Source organism: Apis dorsata, unplaced genomic scaffold, assembly GCF_000469605.1.
Source record: "Apis dorsata unplaced genomic scaffold, Apis dorsata 1.3 scaffold_683, whole genome shotgun sequence".
Classification (NCBI taxonomy): domain Eukaryota; kingdom Metazoa; phylum Arthropoda; class Insecta; order Hymenoptera; family Apidae; genus Apis; species Apis dorsata.
In genome coordinates, this window is record NW_006263864.1 from 1,939,848 (window position 1) to 1,952,539 (window position 12,692).

The 12,692-nt window shown below is 40.8% G+C and overlaps 1 protein-coding gene across 7 annotated transcripts in view; it reads right to left on the bottom strand.

Annotated features, from left to right (window-relative positions):
* The window catches only part of LOC102678731 (inner centromere protein-like), a 148,650-nt gene that overhangs the window by 130,911 nt on the left and 5,047 nt on the right, over positions 1-12,692 (bottom strand). For 3 of the 7 annotated variants that reach the window (XM_006622400.2, XM_031513608.1, XM_006622389.2), the window contains exon 1: positions 9,711-9,768. The exons of the other annotated variants lie outside the window; for them this stretch is intronic. In XM_006622400.2, the coding sequence (XP_006622463.2) occupies positions 9,711-9,753 (43 nt within the window). In that variant the 5' untranslated portion in view covers positions 9,754-9,768. Of the gene's footprint in view, positions 1-9,710; positions 9,769-12,692 lie in introns of those variants that run through there. 7 annotated transcript variants of the gene reach the window in all.

Below are 12,692 nucleotides of genomic sequence, written 5' to 3' on the forward strand. Positions count from 1 at the left end.
GAGAAATTGCTTCGTCGATAATTCTAGAAACTGGATATATTGCCGCAAGAAAAGGCACTAAATAATGAGAAATAATGTTGAATGGTACAAGAATTCTAACTCTAATATTTATTCGTCTGACGTAGAAAATAACATAAAACAAACGAACGAAATTCACGATAGAAAGATGTTCGAAGAAACGAAATGTAGGATAATATCTCCTCGGCCCAATACCAATTTCGAAATACCCGATGCGTATCGTTCTAAGAAAAACTAGAATGCGCATCATCGAAAGGATTATCAGCGTCGAATTACGCAAAAAAGATAAAACAATGCGGTGAAAACGCGGTTCGTCCATCCGGTCCGACGACCTAGACCGAGTGCCGAGACGACGGGTTACGAGAGGCCTTCACCTCGACCTTGAAGAGCACCGACCGTCCTAGCAAAGGTGAACCGGACGGACAAACGGAGAGTCTTTACCTGCCTCGTGTCTGTCCTGACTCGACACGTAAGTGTAATGCGCGATTTCCGCGCTTATGTAAGTCAGAAACATTTTATCACGTACACGTCATCCTCGCGGTTGGAGTTTCATTATTTTTTATCTTTTTCTTTTTTCTTCTTCTTCTTCTTCTTCTTTTTCTTCATCTTTGTATTCGACTTTGTATTCGATACTTGTTTTACGCGCGATAATTTTCTTAATGCTAATACGATCCGGTGTTAATGATTTTCTAGATTCTCAATTCAATTCAATTCGGTTGGCAATTCATTAGAGAATAACCTGTAATCACATCGAACGATTTTTCCATATCGATTCGTGATTTAACGGTGATAAATCTTTCGGATTTTTTTATTTTTTTCCTTTTTTTCCCCTAAAAACGCTATATCTAAGTTTCTAAATACACGATACACAGCGACCAATCGATCCCTGTAAGGAATTTAATGAGAATGGCACGTTTTACGCTGGCACGTAATCCATCATTCGATAAAAGATTTCAATTGACCGTAATATACCTTTTAAAATAAACTTCTGACAATTACACGGTAATTTAGAAGAACGAATCAACCGATACGGGTAACGCTTCGTTGACCGCCATTGATTGAATCATTACGGCCGAGTCTTCTACAATTTTTCGAGCCCCAGCTTCAAAAATCAAAAATTTTTCGTAATCATCCAATAATTTAACCGTGCAGCGAGTTCTAATAACATCTCTTTTCAATATTAGTTTGAAGAACGGCGAAAGATATTAATTATATCAAGAAATAGATAATATTATATCATACGATTAAAATTCAAGTAATATGATGTAAAGGAATAATTTTTTTTTTTTAATAATTATAAGAATAAATACGGAGAGGAAACTTGAAACCTGTGATCTTGACATATTTGATAGTTGTACTATTAACGATCTAACATCCTCAAATGTCGAGTCACACTTGCCCAGCCGCATTCCATTTTCAGGGTCATCGGGTATCCTGGTTTCCAGCGTTTCAATCACTCGATCACTCGTCCCTATGATTTCATTATCTCGATTATTTGAGAAACGAGTATTCACAGTCGAGTACTATCAACTTTTCGGGTTCAAACGAACGATGCGAGCGAATAAGAAAATAAAATTTCGAGTTTAGATACGTTATCGAGCATATGTCGCTCGTAAGTAATTTAATAGATAATATTTAATAGATAATATTTTCCATGAATAAACGATGATATATATAAGAATGACTCGACACAAAATAAAAAAAAAAAAACCAACATTAAATAACTGGTAATTATATAAATATAATATATAATGTATGCAATGTAATAAAATTTTATCATATTTAAATTATATCCATTGTTCGTTTTCCTCCACTCCGATCTGCGTTATAACTCGATAAAAATGCAAACTTTGAACTTCGGTTCGACGCTTCGATTCGAAATTTTCCTCTCCCCTGAAGGAAACGAGATTCAATTTTTCGCGAGATCGAACGATTGGCTCGAGAGGTGTCGAGTTACTCTCGCGATACACACGATACACACGACGCATCTAACTCACCGAAGACCACCCATAAACTGGACGAACGAGTCGAAAGGGAATTTGAATCCGGACGAGTAATTAACGCTGCATTCGCCAAACGCTCCACTCTCGTGTGCACCTTGCATGACCTTCTTTTTCTTTTTCTTTTTCTTTTTCTTCCAAGCGACATATGCCTCGTAATATCGCACGCAAGTTTGTCAAATGTCCGAATGATTAACGTTCGCGCGATATGCATCAACGGTGAGCGATTTACAACAACACGCTAGAATAAACCATGGAGAAGTGAGCAAAAAGATAACGAGCTAATTTCATAGCTAACTTGATCGAGCAAACGCAAAAAAAGAAAAAAAAAAATCACCGGTCGGATGATTTTCTTTGATCGTCCGTGGAATTCTCACAGTGGCCATCATCGGTAAAATATTATCGCATTTGTACTTGTAGAAGGCTATTCTTGAAAAATGTTGCAGAACTAATTTTTTCCAATACTCGTGAGAGTAAAAAAAACGGCATCGAGATGCTCGAAATGGAAGGTAGAAAGAAAATGACTCTATATAGAGGATCAAGCATGGACGAAACGCGGGGTAAATTAACACGTCGCTCATTGACAACGAGCATACACAAGTTGAAGGATCGTGCCGATGGCGGAGGCAGTCACACCCAGCTGACTAAAGTGACGTTAAGTAGGTCTTTGCATTTAACATTGGTTGGCCTGCAGCCGCGTTGGCCGGCTTTGTGTAACCCGGCTCGTCGTTCCTCGCGTTCTACGGAACTCTATGCCCGTCTAGGTTTATGTAATCGAGTAATGGAACGTGGGCGAGGTCGTCTACTCTGCCTTTCCTCGTGTCTTCTACCGAACGTGAACAACGATCGACTCCTAATGGATTCGTTACGATCGACGCGTGAAAGAGCCTCGAACGCCTCGAATACACCTAGGCTCTCTCGCGCAGCAATGGGACGCATAAAAGATTAAAGATTAAAACCGCGTTCTTCGACAAACTAGCGATTTCGAGCCACGAAACATTTCGTTCACGAAACTATTTGGTCGACTTAGTGTTCCAGATAATCGTATTCCATCCAAGTTATTGAATAAGTATCGAATAACGATCCGGACGAGGATCGTTCTCGCTCTCGTTTCTACGCGTTTCCTTCAGTTTGTCACCATTTGATCCGCAATGACGATTGCGCAAGCTCTGGTTCGAGGGAAGAGAGCCTTCGAGGCAAATTCGTGGGTGGTTTCGGAGTCTTGAACACCGATTAGAGGTATCTTATTGCCGTTTTATCCTCTCCTTAACCGATCACGAATTCATCGAAACGTGTTTAACCGGCTAAGCAACACCGCCTGGCAACATCGATCTCTCGCCGTCAAACGGCAACGAGATTTTTAAATATCGCGGGCAATGAGCCTTTGTCTCCGATTCGACACATGATAGACTATCGGGCGTTAAAAAACAATCGGGAACATTGAACGAGGCGAAGAAAAGGGTTGATTAAACGTGCAATAATTTGGAGGAATTATCTCTAGATGCACGCGAGCTCGAACAAAACACGAACGGTTGAAACTTAATGTCCGTCAATGAAACGACTTATCGAAGGTTAATTAGAAATTCGATCGGAAATCGGGATCTGGAAAAGGAGGGATTAAAGGCGAACGCTATCTCCTATCTATCGAGACACTCTAATTAATCCACGATATGCCTATAATTATTGCAACGTGTCGAAAATAAGAGCGAGAGAAACGGGAAGAACGTGGGAGAAAGAAACGAACTGTGTCCGGTGGCGATTAAATCCACATATACTGCCACGATTCTGTTTCAAAAAATTACGCCCCCACGAAATCAAGTTCGAACGTTGGCCGCTCGAGGAAAAGCACGAAAGTTTTTCTTTTTCTGGGAAACGAGCTTGGCGAGCAATTAAAAGGAATTTAACGAGCGCGTTATCTTGAAGGTACGAGAGAATTAGTCAGAAAATTAGTCGGACACGCTCAAGGAAGCTCATCGTTTCCGCGGGAAGTTTAATACCTCTCTGCCACGAAATTGAAGAATTCCATCGGCGATTCACCTTCCCCCTTCTTTCTTCCAGGGAGTCGTCGATTTCCTACACGCGTCACGGTGAGCTCCAGCTCTGCATTCAAAGTGGAAGTAATAGAAATAATTAAACTTCTTTTTATTCGTGGATTGTAAACGGCTTACTGCGCCACTTAATACGTCTCTCTTGCCAATGTATACCTTGCTCCTGTTTCACGAGCAACTTTTAATAAGATTCTACATTCTACGTAATTATTATCTTTTCTGACTTCATATATTTAATTTTTAGGCATTCCTAAATTTTTACATCTTTCTCTTCGTTAAATCGCGAAAGCTTGAATCGTATCGAGGGAAACATTAATTCAATCTTGAAAATATGCGCGCGAGTTATAGATTTTCCAAGCTATTCCAATCCTTCTTCAACGACCCTAATTTCCGACTGAATTATGCTCGAAGCTATGCAATCTGTTAAAGACTCGATCCCTACCTGCGATATTCGTTAATTTCCATTGCTCGTAATTCACTTTGGAATTGATCGACGGGGAGGTTCGATTCCGATTCCAATTTTCAGGATCGATATCGAGTCAGAAACAGGATACGGATCGCACAGGTACGTGGGAGCTGTTCAAATATAACCGCGAGAAATTATTGGCCGAGATAACAGGCCGCAACACGGTACCGTTTTTCCTCGGCACGGATTCTGCGATCACCGATAGAAACGCACCTACGGTGGCCGCCGCACCACCTCCTATCGTGAGAAACTTTCCCGGGGAATTAACCCTTCCCCAACCTTTTGCCTAACTGTCACGCGTTCGCGTATACACGCCTATCCCTCAACCTAGAAAGAGAGAGAGAGAGAGAGGAAAAAAACGAGGTTCTCGCAAATTGCGTTCGTTAACCCCTCCGCGCTCTAATCGGCTTCGATCTACCTATCTCGGTCGACCACGGAATTAATCCTCCGGTGAAATGTCCTCGGCATGGGAACCAAAGTACGTATCTCTCGATCTCGCTACGTTTCATCGTGGAGAACCCGCTTTAAACGTTCTATCTTTCTCCTTAGTTAAGCAAAGCAATAATAATCAACGATCAAAGAGATGGTGGCGGTGCAGAAGGTAAAAAAGGAAAACGGTGCCGACTTGCTTTTCATCGACGCGATCGAATCGTAAATAGTAGACGCGGATAAACACTGAAACGGGTAAAAAAATATGGGTTTAATCGGTAAAGGGATTGAACCACGGTTTTCTTTCTCACGACGAAATCATCGATCGACGAAATCTCGGCAAGATATCATATCACATCGTTCCGGATATTACACGCCGCGATAATTGCATTAACTTTCTTCGCGCGTCACGCATATAAACAAACAAACGTCGAAACGAAAAATTAACGACAGGAATGAAACTTTGATTAGAGAATCCCACCAACTTATGTGCGTCAGGTTATGAAATGGGATCGAATACCGATGTCGGATTAACTAGCGAGTTGAAAAGATAAGAAGAAAAAGACGATTCTCTGTTCTCCCTGAGATGGATAATTTAAACTCACCGCGTGAGGCCGGTTAAACCATCTGCATCTGGAAAATCGTGTTTCTGTTCGCTTACCTGAAATTAGACAAGATGTATTAACATGATAATTGTGAAATCCACGATTAATAATAGATACGATATGTAACTGGTAAACAATTATGATATATCTAACTAATCGAGCCATATCGCGAAATATCTAGTGCGATCTAGGATGATCGCATTCGATAAAAGATTGAGCCGCTTTACTCGCGGAACAACACTAGAAAGTCTCGTCCATTAGAAACGCAATGAAAACACGCTCAATAAAGCCAATTAATAATAATCATGCTTTCTATTATGTGTATACTCAGACAGAGGAGGTCTAATCGGTAATCGTTACGCGATCGTGACCACGATTTCTATGCGAAGACGAATCCTAGAAACGATACGAGTTTTTTTTACCTAAGATTCGCCGCGCAACTTTGAGCATTTTCGCGCAATCCGAAACAAGTCGAAATGGATCGGAATGATCTTCTACTCTTCCGAGTAGATCTTTCCAGGATCTTTCTTTAACACGGTGCCATCGAGACATCGTGAAATCATGCAGCGTGTCAATTCTTCGCTTTAATTTCACGCCATGCTTCGATGTAAACGCGAATACTTTCAGGAAAAAAATATATATATATATATGTATATGAGAAATCGAAATGAATTTATTCAGTTTACGGATCCAATATTCATACACAATCGAGTATTTTTCGCGATATATCGCGTGTTAATGTAAGCGAATTACGAGGAAGTCGACTTCGATTGGACTTTGAGATTCGGAATGTATTCGTTATGTCTCGTCACGGATCACGAAAACAGGGTGCACGAGAAACGATAACATAAAAATGCACGAACGAGCATTTTCGCATTCGTCGAATTAGCCTGTTTCTAACTAGAGATGCGCAATTTGTTGCGCGTTTCACGCAAATAACTCGCGCGAGTATTGGCGTGCAACATCAGAGAACCATGCACCAAAATCGATTTATTTTCACGTACGAAAATGTGTACAACGGATACGCGAATGCCTATCTATCTTCTCTCTCCGTGTTTCCATTTCTATTTAAGAGAAAGTCTGATTGCGATTAAACCGTGCCACGTTAAATCGTTAAAGAACGATTAGAACGTTGAAGAACAGAAGTTGGATGGAATTTCACGTTGATGGGACACGTATCGAAAATTTCCTCGCCTCTCAAGTATATATATATACTTTAGTTTAGCTCGGTATAATTGGATGTAGATTTACACTCGGCTCGAAATTGACGCGTCAATTGAGATAATTGTTTGCGAACTTTTGCTAAACGTTCTACCAAACATTGTCGAAACACGTTAAGAAATGATGAAATAATTTTGAAATTGTATATGATCGCTATATATTTTATTGAACGATCGTTTTATTTTATCGCTTCTTTTTTCTTTTTTTTTTTTTTTTTTTTTTTTTTTTCTTACCGATTTAAATATATTTTCATTAAATTATCGTTGAACGATAATTATGGTTAAACGATATCGAAACGATAACGCGATAATTATTGACTCAGTTGCTTTCAATCGCAAACACTCGTTTAACGCCACTCACACGACTCACGACTGCGCGCTTCTAATATTCAATTACCGCAGAATCTCCTGATCATGCTGCGGAATACGCGAGCGTCACAAACTTCCGAATAATAATCCTCGCTTTGGCGAACGTCTGAATTCCAAAGCTCGCGTACGAATCGCGGGAGGATCATTCCCGCATTGCCAGTTATGCAAATGCAATTAGAATAACGAGTAGATGACAATAAATCGATTAATTTTAACCGATTTTTAAGTTCATCCGGTTCTCGATTCGATGATCGACCGATTAATTCTGAGCATAAAATGCATCCGTTCCCAGGACGATATCCGAAACGGTGTGCAGAAAGCGACAGTGATGCAACTTGGAAAGAGAAAACATCGTTCGTTTTGACCTTTCACCCGCGGTTAAAATCGGTGGCTTTGTTCGATGCAACGAGCCGAATTCAAGAGGTAAGAGGTATTTACGGCGAAAGAGAGCCTCGCTCTATCGACGAGAGACGCGGCGCGAATGGATTAGGAGAGGATATAGGAAATTGGAAAAGGGTGATGCACAAGCGTGGATGAGAGGAGACGTTAACGCCGGGTTTTCGAACCGTTTCGAAACGGTGTATAATCTATAATCTCGCGGAATCTAGATTAGCACCGAATGTACAAAGGGAAAAGGCAGCTGCACTTTTCTGGCCTGGCCTGGCCTGGCCTGAAAAACCGGGAAGAACAATGCCTCGTGAATGCGCGCGGCGGCGACAATGAACGCGCAGAATGCGCTCGATTCTTTCCCCCGTAACCGCTACGTGTATCCGCGAACGCGATACTCGGAGCTTATCAAATTCAACCGAGTCAGAGTACCAGGAATCGTGAAAGTCGCGGGGCAAATATTTGTCCTCGCCGGTCAAATATCGTGGGAGGGGGATCGGGTAGATCACGAGCTCGAGAATTTTAACATCTTCCGAACGCGAAAACGCGAATTCGAAGTTCTCGGTTTTAATTCTCGGTTTCAAAAAATTGTTTCCGTTTTTCCGGCAAAGGTGGCAAAGGAAGGTGCCAGCTGCCTTCGTGGCGAAAAGATGTTAGAACAATGGTAAACGCTGAGTAAACGCGACAATACGATCAATTGTGTACACGTACGAACGAGTGACGTAAAACGTACCCCTCTGAGCAAACGTGGAGAGAGAAAAAAAAGGAAAAAAAAAAGAAAAAAAAAATAGAGGAAGAAAAGCGCGCAATACGGTTTTCTGTTATTGACCTAGGACATGGTTTATGAGCACGCCTCGCGCGAGTATGCATCGCTCGTCGAGTAATGCACGTGCGATCTCTTCGAATAATTAGTAGGATCGATTCGGAATTATTCGTGAGAGTTATTCGTGTAACCACGATGGGGCAATGAGCCAGGCATTGCTGATTCATCGTATCTAGTCTAACAAAGCCTTGATGAAATTTTGTAAAACGCAAAATGATTCGGTTGATATTAATTCACAAGGATCAAATTCGCGACGAGTAGATATAAATATTTGAAGGAACACGCTCGTTTCCGATTAATTCTATAAACAATTCTAATAAACACGAATCGTTGTCGAAACGTTTCGAGAGGATCTCGTGCCAGAACACGTTGTGAAAATTCTCAAGTTGTGAAAATCGCGGAAGCAATACCGAAACCGAATCGACAAACACGACAAAGGATCTCTTCGCCTTGGTCTCTCTCGCCTTAAAAAAAAAACGCGATACTATCGTGAAACCAATCTGGCACAAACGTCTGGTCTTTGTTCCACGCGAAACCAGTTCTTAATGCCACGTACAATGAATTTCATCGTGAAATGGATTAGTGGATAAAGACCAGGCCACTGTATCTGTAAATTCGTGACTGTCTCGTGACAATGTTAATGGAATCGACAATGGATGTTTCATAGCGTTAAACGCATCGTGAAATTTCTTTTTTTTTTTTTTTTATTTGTCACCACGATGAATTGAACGATGAAAGAAGGCTCGTTTCATATACCGTTGTTCGTTCTGTTATACAATTTAACAGCATAATCCATAGGACCGGTTAAACGTTGCCACGACGAATTCGAATGGTTAAAAACTTCCAAGTTAACAATAACTATTACCGAAGCGTTTAGTATCCCATTTTCTTCTTTCATTTTTGATCGAACATTTCATGCGGAGGAACGATCGAGTTCCTCGAAAACATTAATCGTTACCGAGCACGTGTTCTCGTGAACTTTATGTTATAGCTGGCAATTTTCTAGGGAGAAAGACAGAGATAGAAAAAGAGAGAGAGAGATAGAAAAAGAACCGCGTGTGTTTCAAGAACGCAAAGACGGTGAAATTGCAAAAACTAGCGAACGATCGATAATATACATTACAGAGTTACTACTGTAATAAACTTTCGTGAAAGGTAACGTTAGTTTCTACGTTGCATTAATCATGCTTCTTGGCTCGTCTAGTGTCATCGCAGAAGATAATTGCGTCACGAGTATTTAAGCTCGTTTTTTTTTTTTTCCACCTTGAATTATATTAACTACGTCAAAAAGAAATTGCAAATTATTTGCACGAGATGAATGGGAACATTGTTAGGTATCACGTACCTAAATCAGGTTGTCCATAATCGGCGAGCATCGCGACGACCATTATGAGCACTCACGAAGATTCTAGCCTAGAAGAACTGTTTCACATCAAACATCGTAAAGTAAAACAGTAAACACATGGATCACGAGGTTCAAAGGCCTCGCCCTCGAGAGAAAAGAGGAGACGAAAATCTCGATGTATCTCTTAGGCACAGAAGCAACTGGTTGACCGAAAAAGGTAATCGGGACAAATTGAATATTAAAGCTAGAATGAAAACGATGAATCATCTGCTTAAGAATAACATACGTAGGCATACACGTACGAACGTCGTTTCGATTCTCTTCGTTTCTATAATCGATTCGGCGAACCATCTAACGATTACCAATAGAAACTGTCCAACAAAGAACAAGTCTCACGAATTCGATGTCCCGATAACCTTACGATTATTCCAAACAGAAAAAAAAGAAAAGGAGGTTAAAGATCGAGAAGTCATCTAGTTTCCTCTTTCCTCCGTTCCTCGTGGGCGAGTACCGAAACTGCACAAAAAAAAAAAAAAAAAAAAAAAAAAAAAAAAAAAAAAAAAAAAAAAAAAGAGAAAGAGAAACAACATCGTTCCGTACCGGCTAACGACTGTACAGTAACTTTCTCGATCGTCTCGCGTGTCTCGAGAATGCGGGACCGGGAATTCGCGTCCTTGACTTTCGCGTGGAAGACGCGTAACTGGCTCGTCCCGCTCGTCCAGGATCGCGATGAACGAGATTCGTTCTACGACTGCGTGAAGCCAAGTGCGGCCTCCACGATGAATCAACCCCCTTCCCTCCTGACAAGTCGATGCACCACGCTCCCTTCCCTACCCTTCCTCCAGTCTCTCTTCCTCTTCCACACCCCGTAACAGCTTCGCGGCCTTCCACTCCGCCCCGACACTTTCCCGATTCTTTCTCCGCCCTCGTAAAACGTGGCTGTCCTCGCACAACCATCCTTGCCCGACTAACCAACCTCGATCCTCCGCGCCAAAGTCGAACAAAGAATCAGGAAATTCGACCCTTAAATTCCATAAATTTCTCCAATTAATTCTTCATTTTGGCCCTCATATATATATATATATATATATCTTTATACGTGAAGAGATTAAGGTAATTGAATTCTTGTCAGGATGATGAATCTTTTCGATTTTTTTTTCTTAAGCTTTTTCGTTTTTACGAGATCGTATCGATCGTGTCGAGATTTTTAAGTAGACGTGTTTCTCGAGGGACAGGGCACGAGCTCCGAGACGAATCGAATGGCCGTTGATTTTGCATGGACGAGGAGTTTTGCGTCGAGGAGGGAAAAAGTCGATCGAGGTAATTCAGGATCGAACGTTCTCGACGGAATTTCCATTTGGCCGAGCACCTGGGGGGAGGGTGAAAAGGATGGCGCGGCCGGAAGGTACGAAGCGGATTGCGTACCGTGTGCGGATCCAGGGAGCTCCTCTTTTTTCAGTCGAGCCCTGGGACGTCGTGTGACGACATTGAACAGGCATCGTGCCAACGACTGAGTCAAGCAATGCGTCAAGAACGCGCGCAGGAAGCACGTAAATGTTGACGAATCGCGCTTCAACTCCCCGCAATACATCTGGACAAGAATTTTTACAAAATTTTTTAGAAATTTGTATAATCTTATTTCGATATTTAGGTATCATACATTCGAATCGATCTAAAAATTCGTTATGTCGTCACGTACGGGGAAAAAGGTTGCAAAGTAGCGTCAAATACGAATAGCGAACAACAACTCTGGCTATCCATCCCGGTGACTATAATTATCGCGTGCTTGAGGTTCGTAGGCTAACGTTCAATTCACCACTCTTATTCAGCTTTCCCTAAATATAACCTTACGTAACGGTGGCTAGATTCAGTGACGCGCGATGTCCAAACATTCCGGAATGTAACAGTCGCGAAAAATTTTGCCAAAAATATATATCCATATCCGCGACGCGTTCGTTTAAATCGGAACTCGTAAAACTTTTAGAAAGGGTTCATTCATCTTACTTTGCATCGCAGACATCTTTTTTATATACATGTATTTATAGTTTAGTTCTTTCTTTAAGTTTTCTGGAAAAATTTCAAGGAAAAACAGATCGAAGAATGTTAGGATTAATGCAGAATTCGATTCGACTTCTCGATCGTATCGATATCGCATCGCGTTTCACAATAAATTTTAAATCGCAATCAATTATCGATATCTACTCATGCGCCAGATAAAGCATGAACAAGACCATTGCAAATTTTCCTTACCGTTTCTTAAATCACTTCTTCTGTGCAACTCTGTGCAAACAATAACTCATATTATCTCAATTTTCACGAATCTAAAAGGCTTTGTTCGATTCCAAAAGACGACGAACAACGAAATGAATCAACGATACAAAAATTGGCGGTCGTAATCAACAACCGTGACGCGTGAAAACGTGAGCACAGACAGATTTCTTAAGAGATAAGGAACTTTTCTTCACCGATTTCTTGTTGGTCTTCGAGATCGAGAGATTCGCCGCATACCGCATGATCCACGTGAATTTCCGGTTAGTCACGTACGCGTTATGACGCATGCGCGCATTTAACTCGTAATAAGTCGTGCAAACGGTCGGTCCTCTCTGTAAATGCGTAGCGATTCTTTCGACTTTTCGTTGATCGATAATCATTTTATCAGGGAGAGATATATCAATATGTATACTTGATAACAATTGGTTCACAAGCACAATATCAAACGAAAACCGGGCACTTTTGCGATAATATTGTTCGAAAGAGTCATTTAATCGTTGCGATAACGAAAGCAACTTATATAATCGTTGGTTTTAATTGATGTGTATGAAAAACGAATAATTACGAATATATTTAGATATAGTGCAGGAAATTTATGTATGATTCGATGGAACGTTTTGAAAGAAAAACTTGATTAAAAAAAATGACTTAAAAAAAGTGACTTATAAATTCGTAATTATATATATATATATATATATATATATATATTTA